We start from the raw sequence: 24,068 nt of genomic DNA, 5'->3' as shown, positions 1-24,068 counted from the left end.
ACATCATATATTACATGATTCTATTTATAAGAAATACCCAGAATAGGCAAAACCATACAGATAGAAAGTAGATTTGTGATTGCCAAGGGCTGGAGGATGGGAGAAACAGAGAGTGGCTGCTAATGGGCATAAAGTTCCTTCAGAGGGTGAGAAGAATGTTCTGAAGTTACACAGTGGTGATGGTTGCACGTATGTGTGAATACACTAAAAACCAGTGAGTTGGACATTTTAAAAGGGTGAATGCTATGCTGTGTAAATTATATCTCAAATTTAAAAAAGAAGAAAAAACAGAACATCCTGTGTGAAATATCAAACTATAGCAAAATGAACTTTATCTTGTCTTGCTGATGAGAGCTGACAGGTTCAGAGCTGACAGTTTATTTAAAAGATAGCTCACATTTTCCTGTTTTAGCCGATTAAACCAACAGGATAAGAAAATGACAAACACATATTTATTCAGTGAAACATATAGAATTCTACTATAAAAATCAAATTTCTGCCATACCTGTGCTTTTTTTTCACAAAGCGTATACACAGTTTCCAAATTTGGATCATTGTGTAGTGGATGAGAATACATTCGATGCTCAAAAGCTTCTACTTTCTGAATGACTTTTTTCAGCCCTTGATCCTGAATGCCCATATCATCAATAGGGTCTAATAAGGGGATGCCGTCAGGAAAACGTTTCTGAACTTCCTGAAAAAAATATGTAAAATTCATTTTCATCTTATAGTCAAAATTAGTAAGACCAAACCAAATCAGTGTTTCCTTTTTTCTCTATGCACATGGACACAAAAAGTATATATAAATTATACATATATAATTTTGTCTTTTGCCAATTTAAATTATAGGGCATTTTTCCATTGCATTTATTTTTGAAAACTCCTTTTCAATGCTATACTATGATTTACAGATGTATTATGATTTGCTAATAAATCTACAAGTCATAATTTGATCATAGTCCTGAACATGGCACGACTTATTGATAAATTCATTATTGTATATTTACATTGTTATAACTTCTTGCCATCACAAGTAATCTTGTATTGAACATCTATGTTTCAACTGTTTTCGGATTATTTCCTTGGTGTTGATGCCTAGGGAGGGCACTACTGACTTGTAAAATATACACTTTTTAAAAGGTCCTGAAGGCCGGGTGCAGTGGCTCACGCCTGTAATCCCAGCGCTTTGGGAGGCCGAGGCGGGCGGATCACAAGGTCAGGAGATCGAGACCATCCTGGCTAACACAGTGAAACCCCGTCTCTACTAAAAATATAAAAAATTAGCCGGGCGCAGTGGCGGGCGCCTGTAGTCCCAGCTACTAGGGAGGCTGAGGCAAGAGAATGGCGTGAACCCGGGAAGTGGAGCTTGCAGTGAGCCGAGATCGCACCACTGCACAACAGCCTGAGTGACAGAGCAAGACTCTGTCTCAAAAAAATAAAAAATAAAAGGTCCTGAGACCTTTAGCTTAAAAAAAAACATGATTAATGGTTAAATGCAATAGACATATTTGTACAGAGAAGAAATAGCTCACTGTAGGCTGGTATCCTACTGAGAAACTTTCAGGGTCTTGGAAAAGCCTTAAAGGTAAGATAGGATTTGGCTAGCTAGGAACTGGAAACTGGGGAGGAGAAACACATTAAGAGTAAAAAACAAATGTAAAGGGTTCAAAGACATTGGCACATTATTGTCCTAAATGAGCAAATAAGGCAAGCACTTTTAAAAGACTGATATCTCTGGTAAGTGCATATGGTACAGTTTCAGGATATATGTCTGCCCTAATCAAAGGGGGCTAGTGTCAGCACAAAAATCCTACACATGAGCCTGGCCAATTTTTACATATAAAGAAACTGAGTCACTGGTGTGAGGTTCCAGAACAGAGAAAACACAAAAATTGTAGTTCTGAAGTTTAAAAAGTATAATTAATGTAGCTAAAGGGAAATCTTTATTTATTATGTGAAGGGTTCTGTTGGCAGGCTAATTTCCCCGACTCTTCCTCCTGTGGCTTCTCAATAGGTGGTGAATGATGTAAACGACTATGAAGGACCAAGAAAAAAAACAGTCTTTGTTTAAATCATGTTGCAAAACTGAGACTCAGGTTATCGTGAAATTAATGTGAAAGCTGAAATATATCAACACCAGATACAGCACAGGGATGTTTTTAGATAAACACAGACAAGCCTGACATTTGCCAATACACAAAGAAAAATTAATTTCAATTTTCACTTTAGCAAAATGAGAACTGAGCTAACCCAGAAGTAAAAAACAATTAGTTTTTTTCAAAATAATGGCATTACTTAATGCTAAGTTAATAATGATTAATGTGTATTTCTGCTCAAAACTGTGCTATTCTGAAAATATTAGAAAAAACAATTTCAATGAACTTATAAGCTATATTTATTTACTACCAGACGAAAAGTGATAAAAACCTTCTAGGAGTGATTGTTTTGGAAAAGATATCCACATCTACATAAAAATTCTGTAAAACTGTCAGAGAATCACTCATTTCAGGAAGCCCACCATCGGAACATGCTTAAAAATTCCTACTCTACTCTGAAAGCATCCTACTTATCTTTGCTTTCTCAGATTTTAGTACAGAGCCTTCACTGCACAGTAAATGCTCTTCAAACTATTAACTAAATAACTTCGTTAAAATCACTTCCTTGTTTTTTTTTTTTTCCTTAGAAGAGACAAGGTCTCACTCTGTTGCACATGCTAGAGTGCAGTGATGTGATCACAGCTTACTGTAGAGCCTGGAACTCCTGGGATCAAGTGAACCTCCTGCCTTGGCCTCCTGAGTAGCTGGAATTACAGGTGCATACCACTGAGTCCTACTAATTTCTTTTTAAATTAGTTCTACATTTTTTGTAGAGATGGGTGTCTCACTATGTTGCCCAGGCTGGTTTCAAATTCCTGGCCTCTGGTGATCCTTTGTGCTGTGGCATCCCAAAGAGCTGGGATTACAGGCATGAGCCACTGCACTTTTTTTCTACTAGAAAACTAAATTTACTACAAAATCTCAATTTTCCCTATTGAAAATAAAACAATTTCATGTATTTATTAACTATATTAAAAAATGGTTAAACGTCCTGTCAGTACATGAATTTATATATAAAACTTGTAATACAGTCTATAGCTTTCACTCATAATGAATAAAGCAGAATGGTTTTCCTTGTAAGTCCTCCTTTACTAACTCACTTTGTTGGTTGATTCAAAGAGAGGACAAATCCACATGAAGATCTGCTGCCATTATTTTTATGAAAAATAATTGCCACTATTGGTAGTATTTATAGGTATTCTGAAAGAAAGCAATATATTTAAAAGCATTTCAGCTGCTTCTTTATAAACACTATCTGTTTTTACATAAAATTTATACTTAATTTATAAAATTAACACATACCTGTATTGATTTCAAAACACTCTGTCTATTGTCCACTGGCCGAAGGTCTTTAGGAATGTAAAGCCTAACACTGCTGATAGCAGACAGGAGATGCACCAAAACTGGGACAACCTATGATCAAAAAGTTATACGGTATTACAGCTAAATTTGCAAATGTTCATATTCTACTATTTCCTAAACTTAGATCCGTAAAGAGGAAGTTGCATTTACGGTATGTAACAGGTATAAGAAGTACATAATAATCACCGTGAAGCATTCTCCCACACTGAAGCTTTTCTTAATAGAGACTGTATTTAAAAAGTAAAAACTAGTTCAAACTTCTAAATAACAGATAAATAAATGGTACATAAAAATAAGAGCTCCCTTCAATACAGAATCCATACTTTACTCATTTTTATGGTCTCAGATATTTGGCAGTTCAAAAATATTAATACATAAAGGTACTATAGTACTAAGAATGAAAGACTCTTGTTTAGCAGGTTTAGGAGGTCAAGAAAGATTCATGTAAGTTCTGGATAGGCAGGAATGAAGAAGTATTTCAAAGACAGAAAGCAGCATATTCCATTAGACATAATCTTGAAGAACACCTATCTGCAAACTTTCTTCCATGTTTTCTCTCGTCAAAATGGCAAATTATCGACATCAAATTTTGCTTCCTTTCAACTGCTCTTGAATCCAGAGAGCCTCCATAAACTGAGGCAAAGTTAATGTTTCCACAGGTCCAAATCTGTCTTCCACAGCTACTTTTACACTGATCACTGATGGAAACACAATTTTCACTGGCTTGCTGATAGCAAATATATTCATAGTGCTTTACTGAACAAAAACAGTACAGTGATTGAACATCTGAATTTAGTCTTCAGCTAGTTGTGTGACCTTGCACAAATTATCTAACCTTTCTAGATTTTCTAGTACAGGTAGAAAGGTTCCATAATTTGCCAAACTTGCCAAAAAAGGTTTAGTTTATCAAACCATTAACAGCAGTTTTTCTCTCTCTAGTTAAAGTTTTTGGGGTGGGGTGTTTTTTCTTTCTTCCTGCCTGCCTTTTCCTTCTCTTCCTTTTTTAATCATTTGAAATTAACTTGCAGACAACAATCACTTCACTTGACCAGCAAATACATGTGTATGTTAAGAACAAGCACATTCTCCTGCAAAGCTACAATACTGTGAGATCTAAGGAAATACCATATACAATCCCTATTCACATTTCCCCACTGACCCACTAATGACCTTTATACGTTACTATTACCATCATACTTTTGGATTCAGGGTCCAGCCAAGGATCATAAACCGGATTTAGTGGTCATGTCTCCTTAGTCTTCTTTAATCTAAAAATATACCCCACCTTTCTTGCTCTTTTATGGTACTGACATTTTCACAGAATTCCAAATTTACAGATAAGTTGTAAGAATGAAATAAATCCCACATACCCTTATTTCAATTCACTAATTAGTTATATTTTGCCTATTTGCTTCATCCTTCTCTTTCTACACACATAAAGTACAAGTATTAAAAGAGGAAAATCTAATGTCGAGACAATGATGTCATCTAATCTGTAGTCCATATTAAGATTTCGTCCTCTTTCACAATAATGTCTTTTATACCACTGTACCTTCCCCACCACTACTCCATGGAAACAAACTAGGATCATACACTGATGTCACATTTCTTTCTTCTTTAATCTGGAACAGTTCCCCAGTTTTTCTGTGTCTAAGACCTTGATTTTTAAAAAAGAATATAGGTTATTTTATAAAATGAGTCTCAGTTTGGGTTTCTCTAGTCATGAGGAATCATAAGATTCAGATTACCCATTTTTGGTGGAAGTCATGTTCTGTTCTACTCAGTCCACTAGTCAACATTATTAGAGATAATGTTGATCACTTTGATCATTCGATTAAGGTGCTGTCTGCAGGATTCTTTATTATAGTATTATTTACTATTTTACTCTCTACAATTAAGAGATTTGTAGGGAGAGCCTTTAGAGACTTTTTAAATACCCTTTCTTCATTAAACTTTCAGTTTACCAGTTTCAGCATCCATAGATGATTCTTGCCACAGTAAATTATTATTTGTGGTAGTTGCCTAATGGTGACTTTTCTAACTTTTATTTTATTTTATTTTATTTTATTTTTTGAGACAGAGCCTCGCTCTGTCGCCCAGGCTGGAGTGCAATGGCATGATCTCGGCTCACTGCAACCTCTACCTCCCGGGTTCAAGCAATTTTCCTGCCTCAGCCTCCTGAGAAGCTGGGATTATAGGCGTGTGCCACCATGCCCAACTAATTTTTGTATTTTTAGTAGAGACAGGGTTTCGCCATGTTGATTAGGCTGGTCTCGAACTCCTGACCTCAAGTGATCCACTCACCTCGGCCTCCCACAGTGCTGGGATTAAAGGCATGAGCCACCATGGCCGGCCATTTCCTTTATATTTTATATATCTCTCTCTGGATTCATGGATTATTTTATTTTCATATGGTTATAAATCCTTTACTATCTTTTTTTTTTTTTTTTTTTTTGAGATGGATTCTCGCTCTGCCACCCAGGCTGGAGTGCAGCGGTGCGATCTCAGTTCACTGCAGTCTCCGCCTCCTGGGTTCAAGTGATTCAATTGCCTCAGCCTCCCGAGTAGCTGGGACTACAGGCACCTGCCACCATGCCTGGCTAATTTTCGTATTTTTAGTAGAGATGGGGTTACACCATGTTAGACAGGCTGGTCTTAAACTCCTGACCTCAGGTGATCTGCCCGCCTTTGCCTCCCAAAGTGCTGGGATTACAGGTGTGAGCCACCACGCCCAGCCCTTTACTATCATTTTTATTTTTACTTCCAAACTGTCTAATTCAGGGGTCCCCAAGCCCCGGGATGGTACCAGTCTGTGGCCTGTTAAGAACCAGGCCATGCAGCAGGAGTGGTGGGGGAGAGAGCATTACCACCTGAACTCTCCCTCTTGTCAGATCAGCAGCAGCGTTAGATTCTCATACCAGTGCAAACATGGCGCATGCAAGGGATCTAGGTTGCCTGGTCCTTATGAGAATTCTAAGGTCTGATGATCTGAGGTGGGACAGTTTCATCCCCAAACCACCCCTGCTCCACACTGGTCCACGGAAAAACTATCTTCCACGAAACCAGTTTCTTGTGCCAAAAAGACTGGGGACTGCTGGTCTAATTCATTTTAGAAACAACATTCTGTAAGCTGCATTGGGTCTTGGGCCACTTGTGTTCAATTTGTGAACCAGTAGTTGATGCACTGTTTGGACAGAGAAGACTCAGGACATGAAAAATTATCAATACCACATAGCCGACATCCAGAGTGAAAGATGCATAATTTGTATGCACTTAACTACATCTAAAAAGGTAGAAAAATTAAAAATAATTCACTTGGCTTTAGAAAGAGTATTTTTATATACCTGTAGTCGAATTCAATAGGCACAGGTATCTGTGAATTTCCTTCAAAACAGAGTAACACTATTTTGTGAAGATGAGATTCAGAAAGAAGACAAAAACTATCCAATTTCAAAGGCTGCTTTCCATAATAAACTCCATCCAAGAAATGGTCAACTAACACTTTAATGACAGGAAATAGATTACAAAGGCCATTCTCTAAATGCCTCCTAAAGCACAGAAAAGGGAAATCCTAAGAGTTCCCTAACTAGAAACATGACATTTTATAAACAAGAAGTTAAATGTTTAAAAATTGAATGAATAGTTGTCATGAAATTATAAATATCAAATTTCAGATATTTAAAAACATCATAATATTTGCATATGGCAGTTTATTCAATTTTCTAAACCTAATTACCTTCATGATATAACTCAGAATTCAGGTTCAACATGATGCAGCACTGGTCTTTGTAAGTCCAAATAACCATGTGAGCAATCAGTGGAAACTTGCTAGAATACCAATAACAGGAAGTATCTTTATCCTTAGACCTTTTAAATCTTTTTAATTTTCCCATAAATAAGCAAATGTGGTAGACAATATAAGAAGCAAGTTTTAAGTCAATACATTCTAAATACATTTCAAGCTATACAATTTCTTCAAATCAAGACTATCAGCTGCAACATAATATGGTTTTTGAATTTTTCATTCAGCAAGCAAGTTGCTTTTTGAACCAACTGGATTTTAATCAAGTCATGGCACACACAGTTATTTTAACCAATGTGCTATTGATTAATTCACAATTAAAAAACTGGATTTGTGTCAGTGAAAATGGTGGAGTAAGGACCTCCAAAAATCCTTTTCTCCATAAAAGCAATGCCAACACTGAGAAAACCTGTCAAAATCAACTTCTTCAAAATTCTGGAAATTAACCAAAGGCTTGCAGGAATCCAGGGAGCATATATTCAAGAAAAATGCTGACTTTTGGTAAGAATAGCAAGCTTTGTGGCAAATTTAACTTATTCTACTCCATCTCCCACTCCTCAGCTTCCTAATAGCCTGAAAATTAAAGAGCAAATCCCACTGAAAACCAGTATGGCAGCCACTGGAGGGGAGAGAATAGGGTTGGAACCTCTTCGAAGGCCTATTTCCATAGAATTGTCATTATTGCAGTCTGGTGGTTCCCCGGAAGACTCCATTCACAAGGCTGATTTTTATTTGACCTGACTGAGAGCTTACCAGTGCAAACCTTTTTCCTGGATGTGTTTGTCAAAAATAGTAAGAAGCAACTGCTTAACACCATGGCTGCCTGAGGTTGTGAATGACAGCTGGGACAAACAACAGGTTAACCAGAAAGCTTAAAAAGAAAGGCTGGGGAGTAAGACGTTCATGGGGAATTAGAAAAGCTCCCACACATTTCTGGAAATCTAGAAGGCCATGTACAGGGCTGTGTGCATAGTCAAGAAAGACCTGAAAAGACTCTAAGCTCTCACTTCTGTCTGACCATGAAATTGTACATCCAGGAAGTGGCTAAGGTAATGTTGTTAACTGCCTAGCTGAGGGTTGATGGCTTGCTGCAATATGCATACAAAGCCTCTAAGTAAAGACTGGGGAACTCTTTTTTTTTTTTTTTTTTTTTTTTTTTTTTTTTTTTAGACAGAGCCCTGCTCTGTCACCCAGGCTGGAGTGAAGTGGCACAATCTTGGCTCACTACAACTTCCACCTCCTGGGTTCAAGTAAGTCTCCTGCCTCACCCTCTCGAATAGCTGAAGCTACAGACGCACACCATCATGCTGGCTAATTTTTGTATTTTTAGTACAGATGGGTTTTGGCCACGTTGGCCAGGCTGGTCTCGAACTTCTGACCTCAAGTCATCTACCCACCTCAGCCCCTCAAAGTGCTGGGATTACAGCATGAGCCACCACGCCTGGCCAGACAGGAGAACTTAATGATTGCAGGCATTTAAGGAAGTCTCTGCACAATTATGAGCTGACCATTAAACTAACCAAGCAGAGACCTTGGTGGCCACACACAATTAAAAAATATAGACTTAAGAGAACTCAGAAATCACAAACCAATGACAACAAGTAACAAGAATAAACTCTGGGGGTGCAGGAAAACTCCGATTTACAGAGTTGCTACTGTTAGAGAACCAAACTGGGGCCCGCTTGCCTGCTGCAGTAAGACCAGATATCTATATTGAGGTTTGTAGTGGGAGAAAGGAAGGTGTTTATTTGTAGGGTGCCAAGCAAGGAGGATTAGGTAGTTAATATTTAAGTCCTGACCTTCCAGATGGCTTACAGGTAAGGGTTTCTAAGGGCAGGAAGGCAGAAGTTATAGCAGTTATAAATCAATATATGGAGGTTATATACTGGTTTGATTTAAAAAGGCAGGACATCTCAAATCAGGGGCCCACAGGTTATAGGTGGATTTAAAGATTTTTGATTTGTAATTGGTTAAGGAGAAGTTTTGTCTAAAAATTTGGGATCAGTAGAAAAACATGTTCATTCTGGCTCTTTTAGGCCCCTCAGGAAGAAATTTAGAACAAAGAACAGCGGTCAGAGTTTTAGTCCTCTGTTCCTCCTTATTTGTGGCTTATGTGCCAGTATATCCATTTGGTGTATATCTGAGTTTTTGAAAAATAATTTAGGGACATATGTGAAGATGTTATTTTTAGTTTTTATAGGGAATAAAACAAGCTCAACTCTACTATTTTTTTTTTAGACAAAGAGATTGATTTTTTTGAGAGAGGGTCTTGCTCTGTTGCTCTGGCTGGAGTGCAGTGGGATGGTCATGGCTCACTGCAGCCCTAACCTCCTGGGCTCAAACAATCCTCCCACTTCAGCCTCCAAAACAGCAGGGACTACACGCACATGCCACCATGCTTGGCTAATTGTTACTGGTTTTTTTTTTTTTTTTGTATAGGCAGGGTTTCACTATGTTGCCCAGGCTGGTCTTGAACTCCTGGGCTCAAGCAATCCTCCCACCTCAGTCTCCCAAAGTGCTGGGATTATAAGCATGAGCTACCATACCCAGCCTTGTTTATTTATTTTTTAGGTCTAAGTTAGGTGCACTCTAAAGGAAGGATCCCTAATCCATCTCACTACATTATTTAAAATGTCCAATTTTCAATGAAAAATTACGACACATGTAAAGAAATTAATAAAGTATGACCTATACACAGAGAAAAATAGTAATTAATAGAAAATATCCTGAGGAAGCCAAGAAATTTGACTTAATAGACAGAGTTTAAAACAGCAATTTAAAATACGTTCAAAGTTAACCCCCTCAAAAAATCTGATTTCCATAGTACATCTTCAATGTAAACTTGAAACCTGCCAAAACTGCAAATATTATTCCATGACAAGTACTGGTATCTTAATCCTCAAATTTTTATAAGTGTATAGTTCTAATCTGTAATCTTCTATTTCATGTCCTTTTAAAGATGTTTTTATCTAATGGGGAACTATTCCACCAAGTTCCTGGTCTAGAAAAACAAAACAGAACTCCCTTATGTTCACTCCCTGACACTGAGTCTCATTTAACTATCATGACGTGGCCGTGATAAGGGGAAATGGTCAGACACATGGGAGCTGGCAAAGCAACAGTGTCAAAACTGCAAGTGATCTTTAGAACACACTAAACTGTTCACCTCTGCTAATCAATGTAATTCAGAGCTGGAGTGCTCTTGCCCTCTACACACAGACACACACACACTCTAAGCCTTTTTTAGAAAAGTAAGTTCAAGAATATTATAGATACAAGGAAAAGTCACTTTAGAAAGTAGTCTTCAAGGCCAGGTGTGGCGGCTCATGCATGTAATCCCAGCACTTTGGGAGGCTGAGGCAGGCGTATCACGAGGTCAGGAGATCAAGACCATCCTGGCCAACATGGTGAAACCCAGTCTCTGATAAAAATACAAAAATTAGCCGGGCACAGTGGCGAACGCCTGTAGTCCCAGCTACTCGGGAGGATGAGGCAGGAGAATCACTTGAACCCAGGAGGCGGAGGCGGAGGCGGTAGTGAGCAAAGATCGCGCCACTCTACTCCCACCTGGCGACAGAGCAAGACATCTCAAAAAAAAAAAAAAAAAAAAAAAAAGGAAGTAGTTTCCTATAAACACAGATAAAAAGCTAAATTTGGCATCACATCCACTCAAGGTCAGAGAGGGCAAGGATGATTATGGAAATCCTACTTATGCAGTGGAAGCCTGCTTTTAACCTACCCTGAATAATGCTACACAATCAATGAAGTTGAGAGCTAATATTTCCTTATAAACTGCCCACAGCACTATTTCTCTGTCTAGGATTTCTATTCAAGATAATCTACAAGGCAAACAATATATTTATAAAACATATACAAGTATATTAATATATTATATAATATATAATTATATGTAATATATAATATATAATTATATAATATATAGTATATAATATATAATTATATAATATATAGTATATAATATATAATTATATGTAAATACATATAATATGGTTTCTTAACCTATAGTCTTTCTCTCTGTACATTGTTTTATGCCTTTTGTCATTAACCACAAGGAACAGAAAAATGTGAAGTTCTTTCTAAAGAGGGGGTTTCATGCTCTGTACATGTGGCTTCCCTTCCTAGTAATATAATTCTTGTCTGTAAAGGTACTCACGTTCTTACAAGCTTGTTAAAATCTCACTACTTCCTTTATAAAGCTTTACTAATTACCCACCCTGAGCAGTTCTGAAGCACAAAATGCTTCCTTATTAAGCTGCATCCCCTTAAAGTCACAGACTATCTGTAAAATTCATGTTAACAACCCCCCACCCCTTGCCAATTTCCTTAGCAGCGTAGACTGAAATAAACATAATAAAAAATGGTACAGGAGCAGAGGAAAGGCCCTCAGTTTGCCTTGGTTTCATGACTGCCTATATAATTTTCTTGGAAGAATCTGAGCTTTCAGTGTGAGAGCGTGTGACTTACTATCAATGTCTGCCATGAGAAAGGGAGAATGTTGAGATGTGTGGCACACACTGCTATTCCAACTTGCAACTCTTAAAGGCCCTTTGGGGATAATGAGTATATGCCTAACTGTGGGAGTTTTAGCCTTATTTATACTTAGGCAGTCAGTCAGTAAAATAAATATTAGAAAAAGGTAAAAATCACACAAGTTTCACTTGGTGGTGGAATTCTAGAGGTGAACAAATTAGAATACTAAGAAAAGGAGAGCTAAGTTTAGGTAATATTCAGAATTATAAATAAACATTTAAATCATCATTTAAAAATGTTACAGTGAATTGTCTTTTTAAAAATACTGCCAACTCCAAAACCTGTAATAATTTATTGATCCAAAGAAGCAGTCTATGATACTACAGTGGCAGATTTTACTTTCTACAAACGAAGCTTATAATAACAAATATCATTACAATGACATTTTGTAAAAGACCTATCCAATATGCCATGTTTTACATTAATTAGAAGCACATGTAAATTAAATGATTTTAACTAAGGAAACTTGGGTAGAAATTTTTCATTGTTAAAATAATGCTTCAGTCATTATAGAGCCTCCTCCTTAAAACTGGGTTATGTTCTGATAAACTAGTTGTAAGCTGAAAATATTGTTAGGTCAAAAATGTATTTAATACATGAACACCTAATTTACCAAACATAACTTGGTGTAGTTTACCTTAAATGTGCTAAGAACACTTACATTGGCTTACATTTGGGCAAAATCATTTAACACAAAGCCTATTTTGTAATAAATGTCAAATATCTCATTAATGTATTAATGTTCTATAATACTAAATGATTATCGCTTTTGCACTATTGTAAAGTCAAAAAATCCTAAATCAGGACTGCCTCTATTTCCATGGGAATGGGAAATAAACAGCATGAATGGATTCAAACTGTAAAATCACTCAGTCACAAGCAAGGATAATGAAACATCTTTACGGCCCTGGCAAAATCCAGCTTCATGTAAAATTTCAATGACTGAATACTTTTTCTTTCACTTTGTCACGATTTATCTTGTTGTAATTTGATAAAAGAAAAATAAGAACAAATCTCATTAATTATCCTACTGATAATTATCCTATTAGATAGCTTTACTAATATACCTTAAAATACCTTGAAAACTTCTAATTTAGAAATCATGATAGTATGTTCATTACCATCACATTGGAGAACTTTGGTGATTATAAATAAGTTACAGAATATCCGAAATCTGAAGACAGAAAGTTATGTACAAACCTGCATCTCTCCTTTCTCATCAGGTTTAGCTGGTTTTGCAGCTTCTGTAGCTGAATTTTTCAAGCTCTCTTTGCTACAGCGCAGAAGTACTTCTACTACATACAAAGGATCCAGTTCACCAGAGTTAGGCTAAAAAACAAAACAGAAGATGTTCATTCATTCTTAAGAAACTGGCCCATAAATTTTAAGTTCCATCTGTATAGGAACTATTTTCTCAGCATTTAGCATTATGACTGACACAAACTGTGTAATACATATTTATTTTATGAAATGAAAACTGTCTCTCTGGATTCGACATGTTCCACTGGATGAGAAAACACAGAAATAACTTTATAAATTCTAATTTAATAGTACAAGCACTGTCAAGTGTGTCACAGAATGTTTCTAATCTTAAGAAACTAAAATTTTCAGTGTCAGAAAATTAATTTGCAACTTCAAATCACTCTAAATAACATAAAAGATAGATTGAGAATAGATTATTTTATTGCTTATTATGCTAGCATTTCTATAATGTGGTTCCAATTTTTATTGTCTTTTAGTCTTTAATATTCTGTAATAAAACTATAATTCTGAATATCTAACAACTACTAAGATCTCACCACAACTTCTGCACTATGATAATGTATGTTTGAGTAGTATCTTTGAAGCAATAACAGAAGATATTTTTTCAGTACAGAATTCCTCATTTTTAAGTAAAATATTTAAATAATCTATTTTGCATAAAACACATAAAATGAAAGTTATACGGCAAAGACTTGACTATGTGGACTCCACCCAGGACAGTTCCTACTAAAAAAATGAAAATGTCAATGAATGACAATGAATCCATTTCTACAATCTATTTCTGCAATAAACTACCAATTGTTTAACAAGAATAAAACATATTTCCAAATGCTGAAGAAAAAAGAAATCACAATTATTTTAAATCATTGAGTTCAAATTTCCTCAAAGAAAGCATACACTCTATTTTTCCAATACGAAATAAAAACTTTTTCTCAGCATACATTAGTTCAAAGTGTGGTTATTTTAAAGTAAGTTACAAAACATTCCGTAGTTTAAACACAAAGCAAAGATGAAGATAGTATTTTGATTAGATTATTTTTATCTGCAAAGATTATGTTGTCATTATGAAATGAGTTTTACAAACAATGAGCTAAACAAATAGCTATGATCAACTATCAAGTCTTCCTAAGGAGTCAATGATTATAAGAAGACTCAATGATTATCATATTAGCTTTACAGAGGAGGAAAAAAACCCTCTGAATAAGATGCATAACACAATTTGATAGATGAATTAGCTCCAAAGTGTTAGGAAGATGTGAGTATCTGGACAAAAAACCCCACAGGCGTATGAGCAATCTTTAATGTTTCTAGATAACTCTGTTGTTGGATTTGGTTCCAATTTTGTAGATTAATAAATTTAATATTCTCTGTAAGATACAACAATTACAAAAGTGACTATTATAACTCAAGTATATCATACATAATCATCTATTTTTGCAGAGCTACTAAAACCAACTTATAGCATTACGGAAATATTCTTAAGTGTTACTATGGAAACACAATAGGAAGCCTTCTAAATTGTAACATTAAATGAAAATTTGCTGTTAAAAGTATTTCCTAAGATTATAAATTTTTTCTCAGCTAACTTACTCTAGTTTTGCACTCTGTAAAGATGGCTCAATGTCCACTTTCAGATAAAAAAACTAGTTAAGTGTTCTATTATCTTAATTTAGATTTTTGCTTATAAGTCCTAATTTTTACTTCCTAACAGTATAACTGAACTTCTTTTTCCTAGCTTCTCTTTATTCCTTTTAAAGTGTGGCTAATTTCTTGCTATAAACTGAAATTACCTAATTAAAACATAATTTGGTAATCCCAAATTATTAAATTGCTTGTAGAATGCAAATAACATTGACAATTACAATTACATTTTCATTTATTTAAAATGCTTCTAACAGTTTCCTTCTACGGTTTGTATACTCCCCTCTGCCTCTGGCAAGCTCTACTGGCCACAAAAATCTGTGGATTTGTATTCTGACCTAGATACCAAAATTAATAAAAATGTACTTCACATTTTTAGTGAACAAATTCAGGTAGTGCAATGGAAAAATTAGTTTCACCATCAATAGAAACAGAAAAAAATGAATGTGTTCCTCTCTAGTCCTCATTCTATCTTTGCCTAAAAGAACTCTCATCAACTGATTCTACCTTTATAGTTAGACAGTCACATGAATGAATTTAGGATCAAAAGAGGCAAGTAATTTTTTAAAAATATGTCTTCTGTGTGTGTATGCATACTTGTAACTATGTTAGCTATAATTTTTCTCTCCTCAACCTTAGACTGACTACCAGAGCATGACAGTGTGATCCACAAGCCTGCTCCCCAGCAACTGGAGAAAATTATGAAAAACCAATCATTTAAAGTTTCTGGAAACAGTCCTAAGAGAATATATCAAATAAAGAAAGATCTAGTCCAAAAAAAAATCTAAAATTCAGTAAAGTCTTTGATATCTGAACAAAGATCACTCCCTCCCTCACTCTTCCCACTTCACCAAAACAGAAACTCCAAACTGGTGAAGCCAAAAATACAGAAGGGCTCAGTATCCCTGCAGCTCTTGCTTGGAGAGGGCTTTTAGGAGGGGCAGGATGTCAACATTTCCCATCCTCCTCCCACCTACCTGTTGCTGCTGCTAAGTCCTCTGCAAGTAAGGCTGAAAGGCAGAGGCTCCCCTTCGTTCACCTAGCCTCTACTGGTTGGCCAGAGGCTCTTATCTTGGTGTGGTGCTACTGAGAAAAAGGGCCCCAACAGCCCTTCCCCTGGTTTATAAGGCAATGGGTCCATGTTGGGAGAGGCAAGATGAAAACACCTGAGGTTACACCCCAACCCTCCACCTATCCCCCGGCTTCTAAAGCAGCGATGTTACTCAGAGAAAAGTGTGCATTGTTCCCACCCCCAGCTTTAGAATTTTGACTCAGAGATTTTGCCTGGGTGAAGAAATACGCCTTAAAACAGACAACTCTTAATATCTTTCCAAAGGACCAGATTTTATTTGTAACAGAGCCTGAGGAAATTCAAGACTAAGATAACTTTCAGAAACAGCAGAGGTTGTGGTGAAATGCAATTGGTAGATCTGTATTCATTAGAGATACAGGCTAAATTGTACAGCAGATAGTTTGCAGAAGAGAACCTGGTTTTAAAAATGATAGTGGGAGGAGCCCTCCTGCTAATAGAGCTTAACAGTTGGGTATGCCCAGAGAAAGGTAAAGTCATAGAGACCCCTGTCCAAACCACTGTCATTTCAGGGTGACTGTGGGCATAACCAAGGCTGTGACCCCCAACTCTACCCCAGAAACAAACTAAAAGGCTACACACTGTAGGGGGTAAAAGGTAGACAGGACAGAGACTTCAATCAAATAATCCAGCCTGACACTAAACAAATAAACAAGGAAATAACAACAGTGGCCTGCAAGAGGTGGAGGCAGGGAGGGGAATACCTAGTTACTACAATATATTATCAAAGAAGAGACATGCAAAGAAACAGGAAAGTTATGACCCATAGAACACGCAAAAAAGTAGGCAACAGAATCTGCCTATAATAGTGACCAGATGTTAGGCTAAACAGACTTAAAAGTTGCCACTATAAATATATTCAAAGAATCAAGGGAAATCACAATTAATGAAGTAAAAGGTACAATAACAATGTTGTATCAAATAGAACATATCAATGAAGAAATAGAAAGTACAAAAAGAAACCAAAAGCAAATTTTAGAGTTTAAAAGTCTATTTACTGAAGTGAGGAAAATTACTAGAGGGGCCCAACAGTAGATCTGAACTGGCAGATAATATCAACAGTGAATCTGAAGATAGACTATTGATGGAGATTATGCAATCCAAAGAACAGAGCAAGGACAAACAAACAAAAATGAACCAAGCCTCAGAGAAATATAGGACACCATTAAGTGCAACATACCCATAATGAAGTTCCAGGGGAGAGGTTTAGAAAAAGAAATAGAAAAATATTCAAGGAAATAATGGCCTGGGCACAGTGGTTCACAACTGTAATCCCAGCACTTTGAGACACCAAGGCAGGAGGATTGCTTGAGCCTAGAAGTTTGAAACCAGCCTGGGCAATATAACGAGACCTGGTCTCTACAAAAATTGTTTAAAGTTAGCCAGGCATGGTGGTGCACACCTGTAGTCCCAGCTACTCAGGAGGCTGAGGTGGAAGGATTGCTTGAGCTCAGGAGTTTGACGCTGCAGTGAGCCATGATTGCACCACTACACTCTAACCTAGGTGACAGAGTGAGACCCTGTGTCTAAAAATGACAAAACAAAAACAGAAATAGTGGCTGAAAACTTCTCAAAATTTACTGAAAAAAAAAAAAAAAAATTCATCTACATGCCAGAAAATTAAATAAAGTCCAAGTAGGATAAAGGCAAAGAAGTTCGGTCACTTTCTATGCAGATATATTTATCACAATAAAAATGCGGAAAGCCAAACCAAAAAGAGAAAATCTTAAAGCAGCAAGAGAAAAAAAGATTAATCTCTTACAAGGGAACTTCAACAAGACTAACAGCAAAAACTTCTCAGCAGAAACAATGGAGGCCAGAAAGCAATGAGTTGACATATTCAAAGAAAAAAACAAACAACTGTTAACCAATAATCCTATATCCAGCAAAGTTACCTTTCAAAAATGAAGGCAAAATAAAGACATTCTCAGACAGACTAAAAACTGAGAAAATCTGTTTCTGGCAGATCCACCTTACAAGAAACACAAAAAGAAGTTCTGCAGGCTAAAATCAAGTAATACTAGACATTTAATTGAAACTACATAATAAAATAAAGAACACTGGTAAAGGTAATTATATAATTATAAAAGATAGAAATAAATGTCTTTTTCTCTTCAATGATTTAAAAAGCAGTTGTATAAAACAATATGTATACATTGTATTATTGAGCCTGTAACATACCAAAATGTAGCATCTTGGCAGTAACAGCATAATGGAGGTAGATGGGAGCAAAACTGTTTAAGGTTAAGGTAGTAACTCCAGGTAATAACATGAATCCACAGGAACAAATAGAACCAAAAATGATAAATAAGAACGTTAATATAACAAAAGCTATATATACACACACTTGCTTTCCTTTCTTCTATAAGCTTTAAAAGTAATAAAAAGTGGCCGGGCATGGTGGCTCATGCCTATGATCCCAGCACTTTGGGAGGCCGAGGCAGCTGGATTACCTGAGGTTAGGAGGTTGAGATCAGTCTGGCCAACATGGTGAAACACCGTCTCTACTAAAAATACAAAAAATTAGCTGGGTGTGGTGGCACATGCCTGTAATCCCAGCTACTTGGGAGGCTGAGGCGGGAGAATCACTTGAACCTGGGAGGCGGACGTTGCCCTGAGCTGAGATTGTGCCACTGCACTCCAGCCTGCCTGGGCGACAGAGTGAGACTTCATCTCAAAAAACAAAAAAACAAAAAAAAAACCATAAATAAAAAATTTTCAAAAAGTAATAAAAAGTACATAAAATATTAATCATAATAATGTATTGCTGGATTTGTAACATTTATAGATGTAGTATGTATAACCATAAAAAGAGAGAAAATGGAATAGAGCTATACAGAAATAACACCTCTATATCACACTGGAATTCAGTCAGTGTAAACCTAAAGCTTATTCTAATAATATGTGTATGGAAAGCCCCAGCAAACACTAAGAAAATCTCTCTCTCGCTCGCTATATAAATATACATATATATACATGTACACACACATACATACACGTGTATGTATATGAAATCTTTAAAAAATTAAAATGCCACATTAGAAAAAATTCACATGATGCAAAAGAAAGCAGTAAAAGAAGAGAAAACAAAGATACGAGACACAGAAAACAAAAATTAAAATGGCAGCTGCAAATCCAACTATATCAGTAATGAAACTCAATGTGAACAGATTAAGCAATCCAAAAAAGGAATAGATTTTCAGATTGGATTAAAAAAACAAAATCCAACTGCTGTGTATGCTGTGTACAGCACACGCACTTTAAATTTACTGATATAAATGACTGAAAATTTAAAAATGGGAAAAATATTATGCTAAGAATAATCAAAAGAAAGCTCAAACAGCTATGCTGATAGAAAACAAAATACATTTTAACAGAGCTTGAAAACACATGAAGCAAAAACTGATAGAAATGAAGGGAAAAATAGATAAGACAACAATAATAGTTACGAGACTTCAATACTCCACTTTCAATAATAGATAGACCAACCAGACAGAACGGTCTGCAAAGAAGTCTTAAGACCTGAAGTTCTAAACCAATTAGACCTAAAGGACATCTATAAAACATCCCACCTTAAAGCAGCAGAATACACATTTTTCTCAACTGCACATAGAACATTCTGCAGGACAGACCATGTCAGGCCATTAAACAAACTTAGAACAATTCAAAACTACTGAAAGAATTCCAAGTACATTCTTGACAAAACAAAATTAGAAATAATAAAGACAAAAATTTGGGAAATTAACAAATATGTGAACATTAACACTCTCCTAAATAACCAATGGGTTAAAGAAGAAATCTAAAGGGAAATTAGAAAATACTTTGAGATTAATGAAAATGATAAAATATACTAAAATTTATGGAATACAGCTAAAGCATCTGTAGAGGGAAATTTATAATTGTAAAAGCTCTATTTAAACAGAAGAGGTATCTCAAGTTAATAACCTAATCTTCTACCTTAACACATTGAAAAAAGAATAGTAAACTAAACCTATAGCAAGAAGAAAGGAAATTAAAAAGATGGGGCATAACCTAATGAAATAGAGACAGAAAAATAGAGGGAAAAAATTAGTAAAACCAAAAGCTCATTGAGAAGATTAACAAAATTGACAACGTCACCCAGAAGAAAGATTTAAACTACTAGGTCAGATATGAAAGAGACTACTAATGACCATACAAAAATAAAAAGGATTATAAAATAATACTATGAATAACTGTATTATCAATAAATTACAGACAATCTGAAGAACATGCCATACCAAGTAGAGATTGACTTAGTAATCTCTTAGTAAACTACCCATAAAGAAGAGCACAGGCCGAAGTGGCCTCATTGCCAAGTTCTACCAAATATTTAAAAAATTTTGAATGTCATGAAGATATTGGGGAAAAAATATTTAATACCAGTTCTTCAAAAACTCTTCCAAAAAATTGAAGAAAAGGGGAACACTTCCTAACTCATTCTATGAGGCCTGCATTACCCTAATACCAAACCCAAACAAAGATGTCACCAAGAAAACAATAAACCAACATTTCCTATGAATACTGGCATTAAAAATCCTCAGTATTTCCTATGAATACTGGCATAAAAATCCTCAAAAACATACTACCAACTGAATCCCGATACATAAAGAGAATAGTATATCATGACAAACTGGGATTTATCTCAGAAATCCAGTCATGTTAACATCTGAAAACCAGTTTATGTAATATATCAGAATACAAAATAGAATAAAAAGCAAAAACCACATGATCACCTCAATAGGCACATAAGAAATATTTGACAAAATATTTATCTTTCATGAGAAAAACACTCAACACACCAGGAACAGAAGGAAATTTTCTCTATTTCTGGGGGATATGGAAGGACAGGTGAATGACATAGGTTTCTTTTTGAGATGATGAAAATGTTCTACAATTGACTGTGGTGATCGATGGTTGCAGGTATCTGCAAATATACTAAATGTCACTGAGTCATATACCCTAACTGGGAAAATTGTACAGTGTGTGAATATCATCTCCATAGAACTGTTTAAAAAAAGAAACAGGCTGGGCGTGGTGGCTCACGCCTGTAATCCCAGGACTTTAGGAGGCTGAGGCGGGCGGATCACAAGGTAAGGAGTTCGAGACCATCCTGCCTAACACAGTGAAACCCTGTCTCTACTAAAAATACAAAAAAAAAAAAAAAATTAGCCAGGCTTGGTGGTGGGCACCTACAGTCCCAGCTACTCAGGAGGCTGAGGCAGGAGAATGGCATGAACCTGGGAGGTGGAGCTTGCAGTGAGCTGAGATGGCGCCACTGTACTCCAGCCTGGGCGACAGAGCGAGACTCTGTCTCAAAAGAAAAAGAAAAAAAAAGAAACAAAAAATGTAAAACCTACAGTGAAAGGAATCTATAGCACTTCAGTACAGGTAAAAATATTCTGCCCTAGCAAAATTCTCGTATAGACAAGTTATGGAATGAGTAAACTGGCAAAGGTGTGCTAGCTTTTCCATCTTGGGTTACATAAATGTCCATGAAACCACTGTATTTAGCACTCACTGTCACACTTCCAACTCCACATAAAAAGAGAATTTATAATAGCTGCCAGAGAGGCTTAAATAAAGACTACTCTGTCCAGTTAACCTCATCTCCTGCAAGGAAGATCATAGCTACATGAAAACAATGCATGTGTCTCTCTGAGTGTGTGTGTGTGCGTCTGTCAGCGAGATTTGGGGAGTGGAAGGAAAGCACCACCACCATTTAATAGTTTTCTCATGGTTGAGGTGATACACAGAAAATATAAAGGACTGGCTTGGCACGGTGGCTCGCACCTGTAATCCCAGCACTTTAGGAGGCCGAGGCAGGTGGATCACCTGAGGTTAGGAGTTCAAGACCAGCTTGGCCAACATGGCGAAACCCCATCTCTACTAAAAATACAAAAATTAGCCGGGTGTATTCCAAAACTTAATTCCTTATGGCAGAATTTATTACTGCTTCTCTTCAGGTAATACTATTTCTTCTTAGACCGATTTCATAAGCCTCAAAAAACATTTCACTAAAAATTGATATACAATTCTAATTTAAAGATAACAGTTTACCTTAACATTTGACTTTTTTGAGAAATTCACCACTACTCCCCAACCAAAGTCATCTCCTTCATTCTTTACCTAAAAAGAAAGAAAAGCAAGTAAGCAAGAATCAAATGTATATCTACAAGGCAATTCCAGCCTTTCACACCTACATTGTAGACTAATAAAGCTTTCTGAATTTTCTGATAAAATATCTTTGAAAGAGCATTGCTAAATTTAAGAAACAAGGTATTAACCCTGCAGGAAAAAAATCAATGCCAAATTTCATTTTAGAAATTGCCCCTAGAACAGCAATAACAGGAATCTCTCAGTTGGCAAATGAATGCTGAAAATGACAGAATGTTCCAAGGATATAAATCTTTTATATCTAATGAATTCATCCAGAACTTAAAATTGCCTTATTTTTCATATAGTTATATGAATAGTTATATGAATATAGTTTTATGAATAGTTATAGTTAGCATTTCATAACCACAAATATTTTATATGTTAATTCCAAAACTATCTACTGCAATTCATAGTCCCCAAAACAAAAACCAGTGGTGATTAAAAGGCCTTTGCATAAGCCCCTAAGTTAGTGCCATGTGAAACAGGTAAAATAATATGATTAATATAGATCAACTATTGTAGCAGGAAGCATTTTATCAGGATAAAAAATAAATTAGAATCTTTAACAAAAATATGTTTAAATATTTAATTATTCAAGTATTTTATGAAGAAACAATGACATACCTTTACCAAACGACCTGGTTGTAGAAAAGGTAAGCAGTATTTTGGTTTGTGAATATATTCTTCAATTTCTTTACCCAATTTGGCAAGCTGCTGTCTAATCTTATAATAGATAACCACACTTTCTTCATTGGGAATTACTATTTTATTATACTGTTCTTCTGAATTCTTTACCTCTGTAAATAGAACACATGTACAAAATTAAAAAGTTATACATCTTATTTAAGTTATACCCAAGACATAGGATTTTTTCTATTAGGTTGGTGCAAATGTAGTTGCGGTTTTTGTTTACCGTCCTGTAAGTCTCTATGTGTTTAGCTATCCAAAAGCTCCCCAAACCCTGTCCTCTTGTGCCTTTTGTGGAGGCTTTATTGGAGAGACATGACTGACAACTGCGAAGAAATGTGGTTGGTTACAATCTATTACTAACAGACTGAGTGGGAAAACCCAGCAAGATCTGCCCATTACGATTTTTGTTTTTGCGCCTTTCCGTATAGCATTTCTTCCTCCAAGGTATGACGCAGGATCTCTTTTGAAATGAGTGCCTTGTGACCTAAAATCAGACAAGGTAGGTCAGAGAATTTTTTTAGGTCAGTCTCCAAAACAGAAAAACTGGAGATGATTCCTGCCTTGGGGAGAAAAAGCAGCAGGTGAAAGGAAGGCAGCAGAAGGTCAGAGAGAGAATCTATCTTCTGGGACCCGCTTCTGACCCAACATTGTAACAAAAGACTAATTAATAAAGGCTATGGTAGTTATAACCCAGGAACCATGGACAAAAACCAACCAATAAATCACAGGCCACACCCTGGTTTTTTGTTAATATGGATCTCATATTAACAGGATATATAATTTCAAAGATATTGGCATATTATTAGACTTGTATTTAGTCATTAATTAGATCAGTCTACCATTAAATGATATGAATATATCTCTTAGGGTGAGGCCATGCAGGTTTGCAGGCTTTTATTTGATCCTGCCTGGTTTTAAAAGTAGGAGTCATCTTGGCAAATACACAGTTTTATATTTTTAGGCATTTGGTATAATTGAACTAGGATATAATTGTTTGGAGCTTCTTTAGAGGTATTAACTAATAGTGGATTTTTAAAATGTGTAACTCCATTTTTAAAATCCATAGCCTTTTTTTTTTCTTTTTTTTTTTTAGAGACGGAGTCTCGCTCTGTCGCCCAGGCTGGAGTGCAGTGGCGTGATCTCGGCTCACTGCAAGGTCTGCCTCCTGGGTTCATGCCATTCTCCTGCCTCAGCCTCCCGAGTAGCTGGGACTACAGACACCCGCCACCATGCCCAGCTAATTTTTGTATTTTTAGTAGAGACGAGTTTCACCGTGTTAGCCAGGATGGTCTCGATCTCCTGACCTCGTGATCTGCCCGCCTTGGCCTCTCAAAGTGCTGGGATCACAGACGTGAGCCACCAAGCCCGGCCTTTTGCTTGTTTTTTTTGAGACAGT

At 36.2% G+C, this 24,068-nt stretch overlaps 1 protein-coding gene across 2 annotated transcripts in view; it reads right to left on the bottom strand.

The window, feature by feature from the left end:
- Positions 1 to 24,068, bottom strand: part of MTREX (Mtr4 exosome RNA helicase) — a 118,856-nt gene that overhangs the window by 24,268 nt on the left and 70,520 nt on the right. For both annotated transcript variants that reach the window (XM_030798497.1, XM_030798498.1), the window contains 5 exons: positions 22,607 to 22,779; positions 21,884 to 21,952; positions 13,012 to 13,140; positions 3,399 to 3,509; positions 506 to 694 (listed from right to left, as the gene is read on the bottom strand). In XM_030798497.1, coding sequence (XP_030654357.1) covers positions 506 to 694; positions 3,399 to 3,509; positions 13,012 to 13,140; positions 21,884 to 21,952; positions 22,607 to 22,779 — 671 coding nt within the window. The remainder of the gene's footprint in view (positions 1 to 505; positions 695 to 3,398; positions 3,510 to 13,011; positions 13,141 to 21,883; positions 21,953 to 22,606; positions 22,780 to 24,068) is intronic.

Source organism: Nomascus leucogenys, chromosome 18 (assembly GCF_006542625.1).
Source record: "Nomascus leucogenys isolate Asia chromosome 18, Asia_NLE_v1, whole genome shotgun sequence".
NCBI lineage: Eukaryota > Metazoa > Chordata > Mammalia > Primates > Hylobatidae > Nomascus > Nomascus leucogenys.
Note: the sequence above shows the minus strand (reverse complement) of the source record. Positions and strands in the feature narration are given on the sequence as shown.